General features: G+C 44.1%; 1 protein-coding gene across 2 annotated transcripts; it reads right to left on the reverse strand.

Moving 5' to 3' along the window:
• Positions 1-57: 57 nt before the first annotated feature.
• Positions 58-23,470, reverse strand: PMS2 (PMS1 homolog 2, mismatch repair system component). Of its 2 annotated transcripts, none has more exons than XM_061402220.1 (16): positions 23,273-23,470; positions 21,047-21,186; positions 20,257-20,343; positions 19,970-20,072; positions 18,578-18,761; positions 15,958-16,125; positions 15,145-15,242; positions 13,755-13,854; positions 12,220-12,304; positions 9,724-9,879; positions 7,894-8,761; positions 6,050-6,217; positions 3,450-3,550; positions 3,072-3,241; positions 943-1,117; positions 58-442 (listed from the first exon to the last, which is right to left on the reverse strand). In XM_061402220.1, exons 1-15 carry the CDS (start codon positions 23,467-23,469, stop codon positions 974-976), a joined length of 2,769 nt encoding a protein of 922 aa, XP_061258204.1. In that variant the 5' UTR covers position 23,470; the 3' UTR covers positions 58-442; positions 943-973. The 2 variants fall into 2 exon arrangements, with proteins under 2 accessions (XP_061258204.1, XP_061258203.1); XM_061402219.1 differs by having other exon boundaries at positions 934-1,117.
• Between the last annotated feature and the right edge of the window lie 16 nt (positions 23,471-23,486).

Below are 23,486 nucleotides of genomic sequence, written 5' to 3' on the forward strand. Positions count from 1 at the left end.
AGTAACTAGAGCGTCTTGCAGTCCACACTCCAAGGAAATCAAATCACAGCATCAATGTTACAGAAAAATCAGAATCTTTTATTTCCCCTTGCCTACAACAGTCTTTGGGCTTCCCAGGTGGCTCAGTGGTAAAGAATCCACCTCCCAAGCAGGAGATGCAGAAGACTTGGGTTTGATCCCTGGGTCGGGAAGATCCCCTAGAGAAGGATATGGCAACACACTCAAGTACTCTTGGACAGAGGAGCCTGGCAAGCCACAGTCCATGGGGTCGCAAAGAGTTGGACACGACTGAGCAACTGAGCACGCACAACAGTCTTTGCCATTCTGGCTGCAGCGGGGAACATTTAAAAGAGAGATCCAGGAGCTCCCTGTCAGTTCAGTGGTTAGGATCCTGGGCTTTCACCGCGGTGGTCCAGGTTTAATCCCCGAAAACCTCGTAACACTGCCAAAAACAAAACAAAAATTACAACAACAAACAGATAGAGAGACCCCGATCCACCTGCTCAACTTCTTCCAGCTGGACAGAGAATCCCCCTTGGGTTTCTAGATTCTTTTCTAAATTTAATATTTAGCAGGGTTCAGGATGACTAGCTCCAAAGAACCGTAACATTAGCTTTATGAAGTGAAACCATTAGGAATTTAATCGTCGTTAAGGGCTGAAAGTTACAGACCAAAATACACCAGGCCACAGCAGAGGTCCCAGTGACTTCTAAAGTGCTCTATTTCTGTAAAATATACTCTTGCCTCTTTACACGCACAGGCTCGCATTTAAAAGCAAAACAAGAAAAGTATTGCAAGCAGTGCTCCATGTGGATCAAAAAAGTCCTCAAGATCATTTCTAAATGGATCTGATGCCTTTGGAAGTAGCAGTTGCATTTAGAAACAAACCCCCCAAACGGTTTGTTAAAGCCCGGCCTTGCAAAACAGAAAAACCTGCAGTACGATCAACAGCTCTATAAAACGGAAAGCGCTGTCAGCTCTGAGAAATGACATCCAGGTTGGCAATGTGTCTCATGGTGGGCCTTCCGTGGGGACAGTTCCAGGGATGGTCCATCTCCCCCATGTGTGTGATGAGTTTCTTCATCTCGCTTGTGTTAAGAGGGGTTCCAATCATCACCTGCGTGTGAGACATGATGGCTTCAATTAAAGCTTTACTGGTCTGGGTTAGAACAGCCACACTTCAGACTTCCCTAGCAGAGAATCTGCCTGCCAGGTGGGAGACCTGGGTTCAATCCCTGGGTGGGGAAGATCCCCTGGAGGAGGGCATGGCAACCCACTCCAGTATTCTTGCTGGAGAATCCCCCATGGGCAGAGGAGCCTGGTGGGCTACATACAGTCGATGGAATCACAAAGAGTTGGACACAACTGAGCGGAATCACAAAGAGTTGGACACAACTGAGCGACTAAGCACAGCACAGCCATTCTTCAGAAGCAGTGTACTCTACAGAGAGGCTGGACAAGACTTTGTCTTGTGTTCCCTGCAAAGTCCTGTCTGGAAGAACCTTGGCCTCTAGGGCCCCAGCCGTCGGGCCCCTTTGTGAAATCCAGGCCCTCTGTGGCTCCCTCATGGTAGCACATCCTTGAGAGAGCTGTGGCCCACTCCCGTCCAGGACCAACCAGTCACACCAGTTCCACCAGCACCCACAACCCCGCCGCAATGGCCTCCCACCCTGGCGACCACAGCGGTCTAACAGATCTCCCTGCTCTCCCAACCCCGTCGTCCCTTCAACCCATCCTCCACTCAGGGCCAGAGATTCCTCTTAAAAGTCTGTCAGGAGCTTCCCCCGTGTCGCAGTAAATAGAAGTCCGTCTGCCAAAGCAGGGGCCATGGGTGCGATCCCTGGACCAGGAAGATCCCACATGCCACAAGCCACTAAGTCCCTGCGCCATGACTGGGCCTGTGCTCCAGAGCCTGGGAGCCACAACTACTGAAGCCTGTGTGCCCAGAGCCAGTGAGCCGAAACCATGGAGCCAGTGTGCTGCAAGTGCTGAAGCCCGAGCATCGACAGCCTGTGCTCCCCGACAGGGCAAGCCACTGCAGTGAGGAGCCCCCGCTCTCTGCAACCAGAGAAAGCTCGCACACAGCAATGAAGACCCAGCTCAACCAAAAAACCAAAAACCCCGCAGCCACCCCCCAGCCTGTATAAAAGACCGAGTGTACCACGTGACGTGGCCCTCGCTGGCCTTTGCACCCACATCTGCAAGCAAGCAGCCCTTCCTCCCTGACTCCAGCCTCAGAGACACCCTTGGTCTCTTGCACAAGCCCGTGAAGCAAGTACCTGCCTCAGGCCTTTGGCACTGGCTGCGCCCTCTACCTGGCACACGCTTCCCACAGGTGTTTGCGTGTCTCAAGGCCCCTCTCCCTCAGGCTGCCGCTCAAATGTCCCTGCCTGCCCTCAGCGGAACAGCTCGCCCGTCTGTCCTCTGCAGTGCCGTGGGGAGGCGACTTCAGTTGGGTGCTCAGGGAGGGCGGGAAGGCACCAGGCGGGCGAGGAAGGCATGTGGAGCAGGGCATCCAGGCAGAGGGCTTGCGGCGGGAAGCAGATAGAAGCTGGCATGCCTAGAGCCAAGGGCAGGACATGGGCCCCTGGGTGCAGAGGAGACCGCTCCCAGTCTGTGCGCTGTGTGGGGACAGCACCAGGGCCCTGCCAGCGTTGGGGGGTGGCAGCTGGCAAGCACACACTGCCCGCCCTGGAGGTCCCTGCAAAATGCACGCTGACCGCAGGGCCTCTGGACAACCTCCCACAGGGTCAAGAACTGGCAGCACCTACTCCTTCTCCACCAGGATCATTAACACCCCTCAGGTCCACAGACGAACAACGGGGACACACGGCGGGCTGCACAGGATCGCTGGAGGTGCTGGGAGGACGCTGCCTCGGGGATGCAGTAACTGTGGGTCAGGGCGGCCGTGCAGGGCTCAGGTTACGCTGGCTGAGGACGACGGGACCCTCTAGGCACATGGCCCAGGGTGACCATCGCCCACACTTCACGGGGCTGTCTGGGGCTGAACCGAGGACTCCCGACCTGAAGCAGACCCCTGGGGGCCCTGCAGGTGAGTGTTCCTTACTTACAGACTTGCGACAGGCTCTGGAGGCGAACATCTGCCGGACGCGGGAGGGCCGGCACATGACCCCAGGGCTGTCACTCAGCATGAAGAGCAGCTCGTCTATGTCCTGGGGTCCAAAGGTCCAGTTCTTACTGGTTGGCAAGGAAATCAACTTGGCTCTTTCAGTGACTGGTGCTGAAAGAAGACAATTCGGGGAAAAAGCCATCATTTGAAAAATGCGTTTCATTTGGGTGCTACTTGTCAGGAACATCTAAAAGACAGGGTGGATGCAAAGCGCTGTTGGGGGAAGCCTGTCCATCTCCAAAAAACACACTGTGCAGGGCCTCAGAGATCGTTCTCAGCTCTACAAGGATGCAATCCTACCTTCTAAGTAATAACTTACCGTGTTCATCAATAACAAAATCAAAGCCATTCTTCCTGAATATTTCCAGATTTTCTATTAGAATTGCTTCATTGACAGCCGTTAGGCTGAGAGTCTGAGGTCTGAAAAACAGAGACCCAAACGAGATCTTGAAGGCTCTAAGACAGAAATGAAATTGAAACAACAATTCTGTGATTTATTCAAACATGAATAACATGCTTTCAGCTGTGAACCTCACCTGTCACAAAACTCCATTTCCTTTTTTAAAAAAATTATTTTTTTTTGGCCACGCCTCAAGGCATGTGGGATCTTAGATCCCCAAGAGAGGATTGAACCCCATGCCCCTGCAGTGGAAGTGCAGAGTTCTAACCACTGGACCGCTGGGGAAGTCCTAAGCATTTCCTTTTAATTTCCATTTTTCTTTTTTTTTAAAAGATCTTCTTAGAAGTCAGAATTAACTCCAAAAGTAGTTTATGTTTCCTCAATCTGCCATCCTACCCAATGACTCTTTTTTTTTAAAATGATAACAATATAACCTAAAAAAGCTATTTTTCCTCCTCATAATAAAGAGAGTTTGAAAACTTGGCTTTGGTCATTATAGATGTTTGAAAACAGAGGAAATGGCATCTGTTCCACTATCCTGCTCCTTCTCCTGCCTGCATCCTTCATCCAGCCATCTCCCCTTCCAGCGATCCACCTATCTCTCCACCTGGATTTACAGAAACCACTAAAAGACAGGAGCTGTGAAGGTGAGCAAACACAGACCCGTCCTCTGCTCTCATGGAACAAACAGTCTAGTGGGGAAAAAAGACAAGTCACGCAAACAAACTATAATTACAAACTACACAGAGAATCAGGAAGACGAGACACTCAGAGACTTAGGAGCACAGAGCACGTGAGACTTGGCCTGGAGAGTGGGGGCGGAGGTGGTCACGGAGGGCTTCTCTGAGGAAGTGACCTTTGGGCTGAGATCTGGGGGTGAGAAGCAGTTATCAGGTGATGCGGGTAACAAGTGCTCTAGGCAACAGTCTGTGCAAACGCCCTAGGATGGACCACAGATGTTCCCAGAGCCACACACACAGATCTGCTTCCTTCCGCTTGATGGCCAGGGAGGAATTCATCAGGACTATGGAGGGAACACAAAGGATGGCCAGGGTGGCTCAAGTGTGGAGGAGAGGAGAGGAGGGCTTAGGACAGCTGAGAGGTCGTCAGGGCCGAGCGAGGCAGGGCCTGGGAGGAAAGGAGGCAGCTGTGGTCTTTACCCTTTCATCCTGAAGTGTGGTCCACCGGGAACCCACTGTGGCCTGGGATTATCCAGGTCAACTTGAAATGCCACAAACGAGACTGTAATTATGCAAAATGGCTAAAAAATAAATGGCCTCTGCGAGAGGGATAGGAGCAACTCAGTATTCTAAAGTGGCTCATTCACTGTCTTTACTACTCCTACTAAAAATAACGGTAATTAAACCATTCTGCAGGAGACAGAGGAAACAGAGTACTCAGCAGATAAACTAGGTAAGGGTTCCAGCCCAGAGACGGATTCAGCGGTAACATCTTCATGACAGTATCTGCTACTGCTGGGATCTGAGTTAATTACATAGTTTAATTTCCCAAATGAAAACCCATGACCTCTCCTTACGACTCTTACTAAAGATTTCTGGTTTACATGCTACACAACCACACCACCTTGTAAAGTGGTCAGTGTAACACATTCAATTTGGCTAAAGAGAGAGAAATACCAAATTCTGCAGTGACTAATTACTGGAATTGCTCTATCATAGCTGAGGACAGACACACAGGCACCACTGACCTTCTGAACACGTGAAGTGAAGCGACGTGTCAGTCGCTCAGTCGTGCCCGACGCTTTGCGACCCCATGGACTGCAGCCCACCAGGCCCCTCTGTCCATGGGATTTTCCAGGCAAGAATATTGGAGTGGGGTGCTATTTCCTTCTCCAGGGGACCCACATACTCTAAACAGACATACTATAAACTGTCCTTCATCAAAAGGATTTCCTGGCCAACCAGTGATGGGCATTTTTGAATAGCTAAAAAGCTGTGATCGTTAAAGAACCCATCAGCTGTGTGCCCTTGGGCAAGTGATTGAACCTCTGTGTGCGTCTTCAGTGTTATCCCCCGTGAGACGGTGGTACTACACAGTAACTATTTCAAAGGGATGTGAGGATTAAATGCGAAATTTTCAGCAGTGCCTGGCACAAAATAAGCACCACATAAAGGGCAGGTATGACTATTCACATGCAGAAAGTGTGAAATCGGCTTTAAGGACATTTAGGACCAAAAAATACAGATAGATACAGATCTGTTGTTTGCCAAGCTGTATCTGACTCTCTCTGACCTCCCCCCACAGACTGCAGCCCACCAGGCTCCTCTGTCCATGGGGTTCTCCAGGCAATAATACTGGAGTGGGCTGCCATTTCCTCCTCCAGGGGATAGTCTCAGACCGGGGATCAAACCAGAGTCTCCTGCCTTGGCAGGCAGATTTTTTACCACCGAGAATCTGGGTAACCACCAGGGAAGCCAGAGATAAAGACAGAAGACACACCTATAAGCTAAGTCTGGGATGTGAATGACACTGAATTCTGAGCACTGAGATGCACTTACGCTATAAGCCTTTGACCCTGGAGAACAGTGTGCTGCTGAAGCATCTCGAAGTTGTATTTCTCGTCCGTGGCATGCTGGTCCACTATGAAGATATCTGCATTCAGCTTGGTGATGATAAACCCCAAGTTAAACTGACCAATGATTTCCATTTCTGCAAACATCGTTTTGCTGTGTGTAGAAAATATCAATTAGAAAAGTTTTTAGTTTTTTTTTTTTGGGGGGGGGGAGGGGCACCATACTCCACGGCTTGTGGGATCTTAGTTCTCCCACCAGTGATTAAACTAGGGCTGAGTCCTAACCCCTGGACTGCTAGGGAATTCCCATTTTAGAAGACATTTTAAAAGATTCTTTCTCTGATTAAAAAAAAAATACAAAAACACAAAGTCCCTAATAATCACACCTTCTAAAGATAACACTACTTATTCAGGCATTCACCTAACTGCCCTGTGACTTAGTCACTAAATTATTGATGATTTGGTGCATATGCTTCCAGGCCTTTGTCTGTACATTGTTTAAAATAAATGGAATCAATGCTTCATACTCCAAGCACTTAACAGTGCATCTCAGATATTGTAGGAAGTCAGGGCATGACAGAAAGCAACGGGGGAAGCCACTGCTCCCACTTGGTCTTGCAGAGTCCCTCCAGCGCCCCCTGCTGATCACATCTAACAGTGCACCAAGAGAAAGGCTTATATGGTCCAGCCTCCAGGACTGCGACAGAACACGAATCAGGACCGCAAAAGCAGGCCTAATGGGGGATTTGGAGCCAAGAGGCAACAAACTGATATAATTTGCACAAATACCAACTCCTTGGATCTAACTGCTCTTTCAGGAACCGTCTGAGTCTGCTCTGGTTCCCCAGGCAGATTCCCCACAGGAAAAACCTGTGCCAGCCTGAAGACCCTGGTCTTCTCATGTCTTTGGCAGGTGTACCTCGCGGCATAAACCAGAACTAGAACCTAGCATCCGGGTTCAAGAAACAAAGCTTTATGGCTTGGTGTGTGCTCAGTCGTGTCTGAATCCTTGCGACTCCATGAACTGTAGCCGGCCAGGCTCCTCTGTCCCTAGAATTTTCTCTGTCCAAATATTTTTAAAATAAATGATAAGAAAAGTACAAGTTAAATATTTTGGCCTTCCTTGGTGGCTCAGTGGTGAAGAATCCTCCTGGCAATACAGGAGACACAGGTTTGATCCCTGATCTGGGAAGATCACATGTACCTCAGCGCAACTGAGTCTGTGCTCCAGGGCCCGGGAGCTGCAACTACTGAACCCTGCTCGCCCCAGAGCCCATGCTCTGCGATGAGAGGCCACTGCAGAGAGAAGCCCGCAGACTCCAACGAGAGCAGCACCTGCTCGCCACGAGACAAAGTCCACAGCGCAACGGAGACCCAGCACAGCCAAAAATAAATAACTGTCTTTTTAAAACTAAATATTTCAAGAGAATTCCTCATTTTTTAAGAATCACAATGTTAGACATGATTATTGTCAAGAAAGTAGCAATGACTAGTGTTTTTTATTATCTATATTACGGATATTTTACTTTAAACTGCCTTTTTTACTTAACCTTATCTGATACCATCTTCTTGAAATCATAGCTTTGGTAATTCTCCCTTATACACATTAAATGGAATGCTAGAAAATAGCAATAATGTTCCCCAAAGGTGCCCTGAATTCAATGCAGGGAGAAGTCACCATGGGCTGAAAACCTCTAGGAAGAGGAATGAAATTGGGGTCAAGAATGCTTTGATTTAGACCAAATCTGTATGAAATATAAGGAAAAAAATCCTTGCAAGGTTTCAGGTTGCAGAGCTGCATGGTAAGAGTTCTTTAAAGAAAATTGTTACCTGATCTCTTTTCTTAGTTCGTCTTCTGCTGCTTGATTTTCTCCAGGGCAAATCTTTGCCCGAAACTTCCTATAATTCTGTTGACTTTCTTGTTGCTGTTCTTGCTGACACAACTGCTTTATTCGTTTGGCTAAAGAACTCATGGAAAAATCAAGGGGCACTATTTTCTTGTTAATTTTCACAGCTACATCCACTGTAGCTGACGCACTCTGGGCTTTCACCGACTCTGCAAGGACATTGGGATTTAAAGGAATCCCTTCTTTTTTAAAACGCTTTGCATTTGGGGATGAGAGCTTTGCGGGCTGCGGCAAGACTCTAGATGTGGAGCTGCTTTCTTCTTGGTTTAAATGGCACTTTGTGCCTGAAAGACGATGGTCAGTTTCAGGTAACTTTTCCCGAGACTCCATATTTTCTTGGGAAAATTTGTCTTCAGGGGAGCTTGCCACCCGGTCAGTGCTGGGGTGACTGCTTGTCTCGGGGGTGCTGGATGCCTCCTCGGAGCCGGCAGATGCGCTGCCGTGCCCCGAGTCCTCCTCCATCTCCACTCTGCTCATCAAGTCGTGGGGCCCCTGAGCAGAAGTCCTCCCTTCCTCCCCAGGTTCAGAAATGTGCTTCTGGGAGCAGGGGGGCCCCAAAGCTCTAGGAAACTGGGCACTGCTTTTCTGCTTCGGAGAAACCCGCCTCGGATCAGTGGCCTTCGGACCCCGGGACTTGTTCTCAGTCGAGTGACGAAGGGAAAAGGTTTCTCTCAGCCTGGAAATGGTCACTACTCTTTTCTCTTCTCCACGAGTCCTTAACGGGGCAGGATCATCCTTCTTTTCTGGCTCGGGCTTCTCCATCTCTGCCGAAGGCCTCTTTATTAAGTGACCTAAGTAGATGCGAACAGAGAAGGGCATCAGAGGCTGTGCAGAAATGGAATTATTGTTGCTTAGTCACTAAGTTGTGTCCGACTCTTTTGCAACCCCATGGACTGAATCCCATAGCTCTTCTGTCCATGGGATTTTCCAGGCAAGAATACTAGAGTAGGTTGCCATGCCCTCCTCCAGGGGATCTTCCCAACCTAGGCACTGAACTGTCTCCTGCATGGCCAGGCGGATTCTTTAATGCTGAACCACCAGGGAAGCCCATGCAGAAATGGAATAAGGGGATATTTTTACATGAACATGAAATTTGCACCAGAGGAGCTCTGTATGGCTGATCCAAGGCATGAACACAGTGCTACATGAACCAGGAAGGAGACACGAATTAAAACCACAATGTGATATGGCTATATACTCTTCAGAACAGATAAATTAAAAAAAAAATGCTTACAAGGTTGAGGATCCAATGGGATGCTTAAATACTGTTGGTGGTGGGGACATTGGTAAAACAGCTTTGTAAAAACTCTCTAGGACAAGTCTCATCTCAACGTGACACTCAGCGATAAACACATGGGGGATGTGAAGGCAAACAGCAAAGTAAGAACCTCCCCCCAAATTCCCTCCTTCATAAGAAATAGGAAAAAATGGCAAGAATTATCAGAATCAACTTGTTCAGAACTCTGGAAATGGACAAAAGACTTGCCAAAATCAGGGCATGTTTACTGAAAGCAAAGGGGTGACTCTTGGTAAGAACGGACCCCTGCGTGATAACAGAGGCGGCTTGTGTCTCTTTTTACCCAGATTACCGTAAAATCTGCAGCAACATGCTTTCTAGGGTGACACATATTCTCTGTCTAAAAAGGGAGATTTTCTTTCATGCCAAAAAAAAAACTTTACCTCCAAAAAAACTGAAGACACTACCAGGACAACTGCAAGCTGTAGAAGCCACACATGCTGGTGTGTTTCTTACCTTCCACATCCAGCAGTGGCTGCTGGCTGACCTGGAGTTTGTTAACATCACTCTCGAACATTCCTATCAAAGACGTCTTTAAAACTGCCAACAAAAGCTTCTCCTCTTGCAGTAAAATTTGCCTTTTATCTGGAGTAACGTTGATGTCGACACATGCTAAAGCAAAATAGAAAAGATGCTGATTAAGTCCACCTTAAGCAAACAGATGAACTACGGCAAGCACTTGAGTAGGGAAATTGCAAAAGAAAAAAAAGCAAATAAACCCATGAAAAGATAGGTTAAAACTGCTAACTAAAATGTCATTTTTATCACCTACTGAATCTGCTTAAACCTTTCAATCCCTAGTACATTGTTGATAGATGTATAAACTGGTATAACAGGATCACATTCACTGACCCAGTGATTCTACTTTTAGGAGTTTATCTTAAAGAAACAATCAAAGATATTGATAATGATTTATCTATAAGAAAATAATTTAAATTTCCAAAAGCTGAAAACAACTACAATAAGCACAAACATAAAAAGTTCACAAATCAAGATATAGCCACACACTGAAATACAATACAGCTATTAATATTAGAATCATGTTTCTGAAAAGAAATGTTTACATCTAAGGTTAAAGAGCACAATACAAAATTATCCAAAATTATTTTCCCATTCCAAAAAATACGGATAGATATACATTATACCATTCAGTTCAGTTCAGTTCAGTCGCTCAGTCATGTCCGACTTTGCAACCCCATGAATCGCAGCACGCCGGGCCTCCCTATCCATCACCAACTCCCGGAGTTCACTCAGACTCACGTGCATCGAGTCAGTGATGCCATCCAGCCATCTCATTCTCTGTCGTCCCCTTCTCCTCCTGCCCCTAATCCCTCCCAGCGTCAGAGTCTTTTCCAATGAGTCAACTCTTCGCATCAGGTGGCCAAAGTACTGGAGTTTCAGCTTCAGCATCATCCCCTCCTAAGAAATCCCAGGGCTGATCTTCAGAATGGACTGGTTGGATCTCCTTGCAGTCCAAGGGACTCTCAAGAGTCTTTTCCAAAACCACAGTTCAAAAGCATCAATTCTTTGGCACTCAGCTTTCTCCACAGTCCAACTCTCACATCCATACATGACCACAGGAAAAACCATAGCCTTGACTAGACGGACCTTTGTTGGCAAAGTAATGTCTCTGCTTTTGAATATGCTATCTAGGTTGGTCATAACTTTTCCTCCAAGGAGTAAGTGTCTTTTAATTTCATGGCTGCAATCACCATCTGCAGTGATTCTGGAGCCCCCAAAAATAAAGTCTGACACTGCTTCCACTGTTTCCCCATCTATTTCCCATGAAGTGATGGAACCAGATGCCATGATTTTCGTTTTCTGAATGTTGAGCTTTAAGCCAACTTTTTCACTCTCCTCTCACTTTCATCAAGAGGCTTTTTAGTTCCTCTTCACTTTCTGCCATAAGGGTGGTGTCATCTGCATATCTGAGGTTATTGATATTTCTCCCGGCAATCTTGATTCCAGCTTGTGTTTCTTCCAGCCCAGTGTTTCTCATGATGTAATTTGCACAGAAGTTAAATAAGCAGGGTACAATATACAGCCTTGACGTACTCCTTTTCCTATTTGGAACCAGTCTGTTGTTCCATGTCCAGTTCTAACTGTTGCTTCCTGACCTGCATATAGGTTTCTCAAGAGGCAGGTCAGGTGGTCTGGTATTCCCATCTCTTTCAGAATTTTCCACAGTTTATTGTGATCCACACAGTCAAAGGCTTTGGCATAGTCAATAAAGCAGAAATAGATGTTTTTCTGGAACTCTCTTGCTTTTTCCATGATCCAACAGATGTTGGCAATTTGATCTCTGGTTCCTCTGCCTCTTTTAAAACCAGCTTGAACATCTGGAAGTTCAAGGGTCACATATTGCTGAAGCCTGGCTTGGAGAATTTTGAGCATTACTTTACTAGCGTGTGAGATGAGTGCAATTGTGCGGTCGTTTGAGCATTCTTTGGCATTGCCTTTCTTTGGGATTGGAATGAAAACTGACCTTTTCCAGTCCTGTGGCCACTGCTGAATTTTCCAAATTTGCTGGCATATTGAGGTATATATATTTTTAAGGTGTGCACATATATATTTCTAAGCATCTAGAAAAAACACTGGATAACAATAAATCATAATAACAGCTATCAGAAGAAAAATACCTAGATGAAATGAATTATTTTCAAAATCAGGGAAAACATTTAGTTGACTTTCTCCCTTGGCTGACATGAAAAAGTCACATCTTCCTAATAACACAATCAACAAAGTTCCAAGTAGAAAGCAGGAAAGCCTATATAAAAAAAAAAAAGTCTAAAATAAAATACTTTTTTAATTTAAAAAATTTTTTAGTTTATAAAGATGTATATAGCCATCAACTGTTCTATAAAAATTTCCAGTCATATCTGAGCTTTATAATTTCATTTTATTCCTTCAGGAGTAAGTCACCAATCTTACTGAAACCTCAGCAGAACTTACCAGAATCAACAGAAACATTAAGAACAACAAATGGGTACTGATGCCGATTATACATGTGATAGACCTCATTCACAAGTCTGGAAACCTACACAAAGAATCAAAGATTAGAAAAGAATAAAATGTTTCTTTCCCCAATGTTTTAACAACACTCTATAAAAGGATAAGTTTTTAACAGCTTTCTTGAGGTAGAGCTGGCCTAAAACAAATTGAGCTTAAAGTGTACAACTTGATAAGTCTGACATATACATACACCTGCAAACCCATCCCCACAATCAAGCTAATGAAGATACCAATCACCTCAAAAAGGTTTCCTCTTGCCCCTCCAAGGGGTATTTTTAAGCACAGATTCATAAAACTGAATCTTTTTCCAATATGAAGATGCTCTTGAAGAGATGTCAGTAAAATGTGATAGTTTAAATGTTCATAAAATACATTTTATGCATGTACATAAAAGTATATTTATATGACTTTATAATGAGACTATCAAATGGCATTACAGATAAGCCATAAAATCCCACCCATTATAACACAGTTTAAAAATTTAGAAGCTGAATCATATCTGGTTGATGGAAGTAAGCTGGAGGAATTCTCCGCCTGGTGGTTAAGACCACACTTTCATTGCTGAGCGTGTAGGTTCAGTCCCTGGTTGAGGAGCTGAGACCGCAGCAGCCATGCAGCACAGCAAAAACAAACCAAGAAGTGATTGTGAACAATCACTGGAAAACAGAAACTATGACTGAGGGATAATGTTGCTGAAGATGTAAAATCAAAACTGACCATTAACAAATGCTATAATCATATCAAGATGATCAGTTTTAGTTTGAAGCAGAAGTAATCTGGGCCTTATTTTCCTGGCAAATGGATAAAACAGAGAAAATAGAGGCAGGTGCACATGTGTCATTCTACACCAAAGAGTCTAGATAATAGTCAATTTTTAAAATGCTTACTGTCTTCTAACAGTGATAATTTTTATTATAAGTATATTGGTTATTAATATATGTCCATATGTATGCACACACACAGATGTATAATTGAAACCACTGTCTGGTACTCATTTTCAAAGGTCTAAAAAAATATAATTTATACATAACCAACAAGGACCTACTATAGAGCACAGGGAATTCTACTCAATATTCTGTAATAATCTAAATGGGAATAGATTTTGAAAAAGAATAGATATATGCTATGTGTATAATTGAGCCACTCTGCTGTACACCTGAAACACAACACTGCAAATCAACTACACTCCAATGGAAAATAAAAATCTTTTTAAAAAGAAAGCGAGACATTCTAAAAATATTTTTTAAATGACAATAATATAGCATTGTCGGTTTAAATAATATATTTGCATAAAAACATGCTTTTAGAATAAAATTGATTAGAAGAATGAAAAAAAAAGGTAATTTACTCATGTTTTTGAGTCAGAGTTTCAAGTTCCACGTAAATTGCCTGTGTCAGAAAATGTTATTTAATAAAAAATAAAATTAAAAGTGAAGGCTAAAAGAAAACACTAATCTCCCCGAATTTTGAAATACCTTTGATGGGTCACAAGGCCGCCGATTGATAAAGAAAAACTGTCTGTCCGTTGAACTTCTTCCCACGCCGTGAGCACAGTGCGAAACAAAACCTGAGATGCTGTTCAATGTTAATGCCATTAGGGCAGGACTCCAGAGTGGAAAGGATCAGACACATACCACTCAGCACCTTCTCAAAGTGAAGAATAAAAACATAATCCCCGGGGACAAGCTGACAGGTATTAACATTTCAGGTAATGTGTGTCTGTGCTCCATTCTGGTGAATCATGAAAGGAACACAGACCCTCTGGAATGTCCCAAGATCCCATTATTGACAAATCCACCACGGGTAACTCAGTGGTTTCAAAACCGATTCATTTCGGCTCTCACTTTCCCTATTAAGTCCTCGGCCTCCACATAAGGAGCGGGTCTCACCCCACATTCACATTCTAGAACCTTCGTGCAGTGCCCATCGAGTTGTCCACAGAGCCCAGGGACCTGAATCCAGGCTCTTTGCCCACATTCTCCTTCCTTTTAAAATCTGTTCTCAGTCAGCAAACTTCTATCAACTAACGCACTGGTTATGGGCTTATTTCACCGGAGATCTACCCCCGGATATCCGAGTTTCTGTAAGACTGATACTGTAACATAAAAAGGTGAATCTTCATCTTTAATTTCAGGCATAAGCCAAAGGCAAGTGGGCGGATGGTAAACAATATGGGCTGTCACAAGACCAACCCTGTTTATGGAGAAGTGTCTGTATTTTTCTTACGCTAAACGTAATGGTGCTGGGGGACTTCCCTAAGATCCAGAGTGTGGGGTCTCAGCCAGTGGACCACTGCAAGAGGCCTGGGCTCAATCCCTGGTTGGGGAATTAGATCCCACATGCCACAGCTAAGAGTTGGCATGCTGCAACTAAGAATAAATAAATGAAGGCGCCTGCATACCACAGTTAAAGATCCTGCACGCTGCAACCAAGACCCCAGTACAGCCAAGTGGGTAAATCATTATTTACAAAATGAGGACGATGATGCTGGATTGGACTCTGAGTAAGGCACCAGGGAAAATAAACAGCCTCCACCCCTCTCTGCCAGATCCCAATAAAATGAAACATTATACATAATTTAAGAGTTATCCCACTCGTTCACTAGACAGAGCCTCTCCAGAAGGGCTAACTCAGTAGGAAACCCCCTAAAATGTACCAGTTACCCAGAACACGGTTTGCATTTAGTACCTGACTCCTTCATATAAACCTGCTTCCTCAGCAATCATACTGCCTACAGTTTTACGATGGATATAAGGAACTATAAACTTTAAAAGCATGATCTTTAAAAACAAAACCAAGGAAAAAAAAATTCTCAAAAAAAAAAAAAAAAACTGATGGTAATTTTCTGGGCAGCAATCTACTTACCAAAACAGGTTGTGCAGAGCCTGCGAACAGCTCAGCCCATATTCTTCGCAGATGGAGTCACTAGGGGGCAGCTGCACAAAGGGGATGAGGCTTTGCAACTGAAAGAAGTCAAGGTTCATGGTGATTTCATGACCAAGTGAGAACTTCAACTTCCAAACTTCAGAAAGGAAGCTATAACGAGAGTTCTGTGTTTTCCTTCATAGTCAGGCTATCCGTATTAAGAGAACAAAGAATATCAACAGTGGCTTTCTGCAGTTTTAGAGTAATTTTGATTTATTAGCGAAGCGCAACACTTGGGGCTCCTACTTATCCATTATCAATACATCGCCCACAAGGACTTCTCTGGTGGTGGAGGGGATAAGAATCTGCCCTGCAATGCAGGGGAAGTGAAATCGAGCCCTGGTCGGGGAACTAGTATCCCACCCGCCTCAGAGCAACTAAGCACTCGAGCCACAACTTCTGAGCCAGAACACTACAACTGGAGAGTCCGTGGGCCACAGAAGGGAGACCCCACATGCCGCAGAGACCTGACACAGTCAAATAAATATTAAAAAAATTATATGTGGACCCCATGGACAGCAGCACACCAGGTTCTCCTGTCCTTCACTATCTCCCGGAGTTTGCTCAAATTCGTGTCCCTTGAGTCAGTGATGCTATCTAACCATCTCATCCTCTGCCACCCCCTTCTCCTCTTGCCTTCAAATGTTCCCAGCATCGGGGTCTTTTCCAATGCTCTATTCTATTGAAAAGGAAAAGAAACTTGCCATAATCACAAGAGGGAGAAAACAGTTTTATACAATCAGTCACCACTACCTGCTTCTGCCCAAACACCAATCCGATGTTTTCCTTCATGCTGGAGCTTCCGCTGGTGCACACCACAGGCTGCCGCTTGCCCTGCCCGACCTGATTGGTGCAACTTATACGGACGCCCGCTGAAATGATGCAGTATGCCTGTAACACCTGAACCATCTTGGCGAACTCCTGTTGAAAACACACAAACCCAAGGACTCAAGGTTACTTCAGTTTTACAAGAATCATATGATTCAAGTTACACAGCCAACTCAAGGTTCTCATATCACCTTCCAATAAGACAAAACAATCCATGAGTTGAATCTCCCAACACGGTATCCAAGAGAAATCAGAGGTAAGGTTCTTTTGTGTATGTGTGTGCAGTGCCAGCCAATGAAGTAATACTCTTACGGGTACTCCTGTTGTTGCTGTTAAGTCACTAAGTCGTATCTGACTTTTTGTGACCCTGTGGGCCGGAGCCTGCCAGGCTCTTCTGTCCGTGGGATTTCCCAGGCAAGAATACTAGATTGGGTTGCCTTCTCCAGAGGATAAGGTTCTTAACGACACTTAGCTCCTTTCCAAAATGTCCAAGTTTTCTGCTATAAAAATTGAGATGTACGTTCCCTTTGATGTTGGGATCCCCCCTCTGGAAATCTATCCTTGCTAAAAAAACAGTGGCATAAACAATCAAAAATGTATTATGAAAATGTGTACTGAGACAATCTGTAGTTGTAAGAAGTTAAAAAAAACCTAAGCAGGGGCTAATTAATTACAGTATACCCATACAATGGTACCATGATATAGAATACTATAGTACCAGTCGATCAAAAAAGATATCTACAATATACTATATAAAAAGTCAAGGTATTGAACAGTGTATATAATATGATCCTAATTGTTAAAAAAAAAAAAAAAAGAAAGAAACATATGTAGAAAGATTGTATATACACATATGCATTTAAAGTCTAAGGAATACAAACCAAAGTCTGGGAGACAAGCAGAAACAGCACCAACTTTCTGCCACACACAATTCCATGTGATTTAAATGTTTCATATTCTGTATCACTTGATTTCCTAATATTAATATTTATCTTGAAAACTTTTCTAAGATTTATGAATACATGAAACTAGGAGACTGGAAAGACAAACCAAGCTATTAACCATGGTCGTCTCTGGCAAGTACAAGTTCTCTTGTGCTTATGTTTTTGAGGCACAGATGTGTTTACCTTACAATACAAAATAATAATAAAAGTTTTCTCTGTACAAAAAATGTTTAATTTTTTAATTAAAAAAGAAAACATTTTTAAAGTTTTTCTATACTTTGCAAAACTTTATAAAGTTTTTAACTAGCACAAATTGCTTTAGAGGTAAAGAAAGTTCTAAGCAGCATATGTTTAAGTAATTTTTTGGATTATAAAAAACATAGATACAAAAGAGAAAGGCTCAGGGAAGATAGCAAAAGTGAGAGTAGATCCAAGAAAAACCACTGGTAGCATTCATGCATCTACTCTCCCAGTCCTTTTTTCTATGCTGATTTAGGCCAGTTGCTTTGTTTTTACAAAACTGTAATCATATATACATGACTGCTGCTGCTGCTGCTAAGTCGCTTCAGTCGTGTCCAACTCTGTGTGACCCCATAGACGGCAGCCCACCAGGCTCCCCCGTCCCTGAGATTCTCCAGGCAAGAACACTGGAGTGGGTTGCCATTTCCTTCTGCAGTGCATGAAAGTGAAAAGTGAAAGTGAAGTCGCTCAGTCGTGTCCGACTCAGCGACCTCACGGACTGCAGCCTACCAGGCTCCTCCGTCCATACTATATATATATATATATACACATCCATGGAAAAGGAAATGGCAACCCACTCCAGTATTCTTGCCTGGAAAATTCCATGGACACAGAAGCCTGGCAGGCTACAGTCCATGGGGTCACCAAAGAGTCAGATACAACTTAGCAACTAAACAACAACTTACATACATGTGATTACATATATACATATTTACATACACACATATATACATATATAGACAATTTCTAACTGCTTTTTAAACACAACAATTATATAATATGCAGCAATTTCATTTTCATTCCAATTCATAAAAGTTACACTGATTCACTTTTCAGGGAACCAAGAAAAATTATCTTCTTGAAAAATACAGAGAGGATCAAAAAATCGTCTTAAAAGACTCATTTCCCATACTAGAAAACCTTCTAAACACAATCTGATGATTCTTTTTAAGAAAAGAAAAGGATAAATCATCCGAAAGTTGGGTCTTTTAGGCGAAGAGATGAGCTAAGCACCTCTCCAAATATTAAAAAATTAAAGGAAGAGAATGAACAGTCATGCAAACCAACCTGATTGATCTTGAACTACGTCTGGTCACCACACTCTCCAGACTCTCGCAAGTCAGGATTCTAGATTTATCGTACTTTTTTTTTTTTTTTTTTTGCTGCTCTGGGTCTTAGTTACAGCATGCGGGATCTTCAATGTGGCATGCAGGCTCTTTCAGCTGCAGTGTGTGATCTCTTAGCTGCAGCATGTGGGATCTAGCTCCCTGACCAGGGTCAAGCCTGGGCGCTCGCACTCCCCAGGCACTGGGGGCATGGCATCCCAGCCCCTGGTCCACCAGGGAAGTCCCTTACCGTACCTTCTTAATATTCCTTTGAAACTCCTTATGGCGCACAGGAAGCGTATAAAATAGCTGCTGCACGCTGACCGTCGTCCCCCTGGGTCGTGGGTAGGGGGTTTTCTGGAGAATTTTTCCATTGTGATCAAACACTAATCGAGTCCCAACCTTCACAGACGTGTGGCAGGTAGAAATAGTCACATCGCTGTAAGAAACAAAAGCCAGCACAGCACGGTCAGCTAAAGACGCCCAGGTGCTAGATGTCACGTGCTCGTTTTCTCACTTCCGTTCTCTCAAAATTCTCCTAAAAAGATGCTGATCCTTCTGAGATCATCAAGAGAGATTAAAGGGGTGAGGAATTGTCATAAAATCTAAAGCTTGGGCCCCAGTAGATAGTGAGAGAGTTCTGTAACTATTTCGTTTTGATAAAAGCCTTGATAACTTGCTTTGGTTAAACTGCAAAATAAAAGATCTTAAAACGTTTGAATTCAACAATAGAGATTTATTTCTCTGTTTAGCTATCATACTACCACTCTAACAAAATCTTAGAAGATGTTGTGCAGTTAAATAAGTGTTTAGCACATTTTTTCCTCAACATCAAAATAAGTTATAATCAATAGTACATGGCATCTATATTTATCTATATGTTACTTTTTTAAAAATTAATTAATTTATTTATTTGGCATCACCAGGTCACAGTTGCAGCATTCGGGATCTTTGATCTTTCATTGCAGCAGGTGGGATATTTAGTTGAGTGATGTGAGATCTAGTTCCCTGACCAGGAATGTAACCCAGTCCCAACCATTGGACCACCAAGGAAGTCCCTATGTGACAGTCGCTCAGTCGTGTCCGACTCTTTGCGACCCCATGGACTACACAGTCCGTGGAATTCTCCAGGCCAGAATACTGGAGTGGGTAGCCTATCCCTTCTCCAGGGGATCTTCCCAACCCAGGGATCGATCCCTGGTCTCCTGCATTGCAGGAGGATTCTTTACCAGCTGAGCCAAAAGGGAAGCCCAAGAGTACTGGAGTGGGTAGCCTACCCCTTCTCCAGCGGATCTTCCCCACCCAGGAATTGAACCGGGGTCTCCTGCATTGCAGGCGGGATTCTTTACCAACTGAGCTATCAGGGAAGCCTAGCTATGTTACTTTTAAATTGAGAAGTTTCTGCTTTAATAAGGATAACAATTGTTTTATAATATTATATACTATTTGCTTCATTTCATTCATTCATTGCTTACATTTCATAAATATTACCACGTAGGTTGACAGTACAATAAAACAGAACAGAGAAGCTAGAAGTTGAGAATATTCATATGGAAAAGTGTAAAAAAAATTATTCTAATCAGACTTCTCAATTTTCAGAGAGATTTTTAGAAGGGGTAAAGTTAGAGGATAAAAACATTGTATCACCTCAGTGCACAGAGTGAGCTCAGAGCTTCCCCTCGAAAGCCAAAAGTTTCAACCTGAGTGAGGTCTGCAAACTCCTGAATCTTCGAAGTGTGATGTTTCAGAGCTGAGAGAGAGGTGAAGAGTCTAAGTCCAAGATATCGCAAATGACAGAGCCATGAACACACAGGGTACCCACCCAAGTGACTGGTTTTAAAAGCTGCTTTTGTGTTTCCTAAGACAGTGTTACCCCAAGTTCTCAAATATTGGGCCCAAATATTTTAAAATAGGATTAGCAAAATACCACTTACTTAAGCCTTCAAAATTTTCTTCTTCTACCCCATATCCGTTGTCTGAAACTTCGATGAGCTCCACTCCATAGTCTTTAAGCCTGAGATCTAAAAAGGTTAAAGTACTGACTTCTTAAATTGATCGACATGAAAAGACTTTAGAGTGAAAGACAATAGTTATAAACTTACAAAATGCAACTTTGAGTCCTAACCATATTTATTTAAATACACTACTGTCATCTTGTGTATTTTATTCTTTAAAGTCCCTCTTGCCTATTTACTAGCCCAGATAAAGTAGTTTCGTGTTTTTTTTTTTTCTTTTCTCTTTCCTTCAAGACGATAATTTTAACACAGCCTTCAAGAGAACAGGTTCTGGAATCAGACTCCCAGGGGTCACATTTACTAGCTAAAGCTCAAAAAAGGCAAATTCCTTGTGCCTCAATTTCCTCTTTTGTAAAATGGAGATAATTATTGCAATAGTTACTCCCAATCTCATACGATTACTCTGCAGACTAAATGTTACCTACACAGTTCTTAGCACAATGCCTGCCTGGCACATAGTAAGAACACAATAAAAGTTAACTGCTATTATTATGATTACTACCTAGCCAAGTACTAGGCACATAATAGGTGCTAAATTTATGTTTAAAAAAATAACAATTTCTCAGCATGTCAGTGATTGTCTTGCTACAATCTTATTTTTTAAGCTTAAATAATAACTTCACAGCATATCAATGATCATCTTACTGTTTCTTGAATAAAACAGCATAACCTGATTATTTCTTGTGGTTTAAAACTCTGCCAAACTTACCAATACTAGTTGCGCCGGCATCCACACTATTTTCTACCAACTCCTTCACAGCAGTGCTTAGACCAAGTACCACTTGCCCAGAGCAAATCTGATGGACTGACTTCCGATCGATAGGTTTGATGGCCTTAGCAAGTTCTGAACTAAAGAAACCAGTTACAAGAGACAAAGCAAGTAGGCAATTATGTATTTTCATCCTGGTTTGAACTGTGGGAAACAATTCATCTCTGTTAACAGTTAACAGGTCTAATCCATCCATTACATTAATATATCCAATAATTATGTTCATAAATATAAATGTTGGTCTACAATCCTTAAACCTGTCAAAAATCTTCTGAATGGATACGTCAAGTAAAATAGATATTTAAAATCTAATTATACTGGGATCTACATGGGGGAGACACACGTCCCACTCAAGCTATGGGTCAATAAACACTTACAATAGGACCTTCTTTCTTGAAAACTGAAAGTAACATTTCCCCACAATTTGAAAAATCAAAAGTTTGCTGGGAAATCCAGTGTTCATGTCAAAATCAAAACCATCTCAGAAATCAGGTACCAGTTGGATGTCCTATCATTGCCTTCAAATACCCACTCCAGGGGCTTCCCTGGTGGTCCAGCAGTTAAGTATCCACCTTGCAATAGGGGACATAGGTTCAATTCCTGGTTGGGGAACTAAGATCCCACATCCCAAAGAGCACCTAAGCCTGAGAGCTATAACTAGAGAGTCTGTATGCTCAACAAAAGATCCTGTCTGCCACAATGAAGACCAAAGGGAGCCCCCACCCCAAAAAAATCCCCACTCTGAATCCAGGCTGCCAGCTTCTGTCTCGGCAAAGGCCCTCAAAGTCCTGACTGTACCTCCTTTCAGAATTTTCCAAAGGGTTTGTCTCTGTTTTCTCTCTACTTAAATTAATCCCCCATGATACCACCAGAGTTACCACAAAACTGGTCAAATAATTTTCCTTTTTCAAGAACTCACTAGCACCGCACTGTCTGGTGTGTACTGTCATGTCTCACTCTTTGAGACCCCATGGGCTGAAGCCCTCCAGGCTCCTCTCTCCAGGAATTACCCAGGCACAAATATTGGGTTGCCATTTCCTCCCACAGGGGATCCTCCTCACCCAGGGATCAAACCCACATCTCTTAGGCCTCCTACACTGGCAGGCAGATTTTTTTTTTTACCACTACTTGTCACCTGGACACAGTATATCCTCGGTGAAAGTGAAAGTCACTCAGTTGTGTCCAACTCTTTGCAACCCCATGGACTACACAGTCCATGGAATTCTCCAAGCCAGAATACTGGAGGCACACCTTTCCCTTCTCCAGGGGATCTTCCTGACACAGGAATCGAACCCAGGTCTCCCACATTGCGGGCGGATTCTTTAACCGCTGACCCACCAAGGACGCCCAAGAATACTGGAGTGGGTAGTCTATCCCTTCTCCAGGGGGGATCTCCCGGACCCAGGAATCAAACCCGGGTCTCCTGCATTGCAGGCAGCTTCTTTAGCAACTGAGCCATCAGGGAAGCCCTCGGTAAACCCTTGTTCAAAAAAAAAAAAAAAAATCCTTCCTCTTCATTTTACCTTGCAAAAAATTCTACTCGTTTGTCTTAAATGTAAAAACTGCAGACGAGAGCACATAAAACGGAAAAAAGTACCTCTAAAAATTAGTTGATTTGGCAGGACATCCTGGCCCAGCTTTGACATTTGGTGGAGATACAACATTTAAACAAACACAGAGAATTTGGGATCACGAATCTGACAACTGTGCAGCAATGCTACCCGAAGATCTGCTAACCCCGAATTCGGTGTCTCAGCGGGTAACCGTGTACTCAAGGACACACAGAAGCACTGCGTCCTTTAAAACTATGCAGCTATGCAAATTTGCATGTGTCTTAAGCCACCCCTAAAACAACCCTCAATTTAAAAAGAGAGCCCGCGCAACCAGGTAACAAGGAAAAGAATTTCGTCTACTGGGATTTCAAGCTCCCGGTTCAGGTCCGAGGATGAGTGGCAGCGTCCGGACAGGGGGCCGAATTCCCCACGGACCCCGACCTCAAAGTGAACCCACAGGGCGGCGGGTGTGGGGCGCACTGAGGAGCCCGCTCCGGGGTCTCCTTGCCGGCTCGGTCTGCGCCGTGGTCACTTTCCCTTCCGTTCCAGACGCCTGGAACGCCGTGGGCCTTAGCCAGGGCGACCGCAAGAGAACGCTGCAAGCTCGGCTCACCTCGGCCCGTCAGCTCGCTCCATGGATGCAGACAGAGCCTGAGGCGGGACTCGGAGCTGTTCGCGCCGCAGCTCCCGCGGGCGCCCGGCCGCCCATTGGCTGCTTCCCACACAGTGCCCTGCCCACTTCCGGATAAGGCCGCGAACGCTTCCCACAGCTTCTTCTCGCTGATTGGTGGTGTCAAAGGTCGAGTCCATGACGTCGAGAGAGCAGA

The sequence above is a fragment of the Bos javanicus genome, chromosome 25, assembly GCF_032452875.1.
Source record: "Bos javanicus breed banteng chromosome 25, ARS-OSU_banteng_1.0, whole genome shotgun sequence".
In the NCBI taxonomy this organism is placed as follows: Eukaryota; Metazoa; Chordata; class Mammalia; order Artiodactyla; family Bovidae; genus Bos; species Bos javanicus.

Bases quoted from the DNA above. Each gene is read 5' to 3' on its own strand.
- PMS2 (XM_061402220.1), bottom strand. From the start codon at position 23,469: ATGGACTCGACCTTTGACACCACCAATCAGCGAGAAGAAGCTGTGGGA. The intron at 21,187-23,272 runs GTGAGCCGAGCT...TGGTTTCTTTAG, and splicing joins GAGCGAGCTGACGGGCCGAG to TTCAGAACTTGCTAAGGCCA. The intron at 16,126-18,577 runs GTACGGTAAGGG...TGTTTTCAACAG, and splicing joins TTCAAAGGAATATTAAGAAG to GAGTTCGCCAAGATGGTTCA.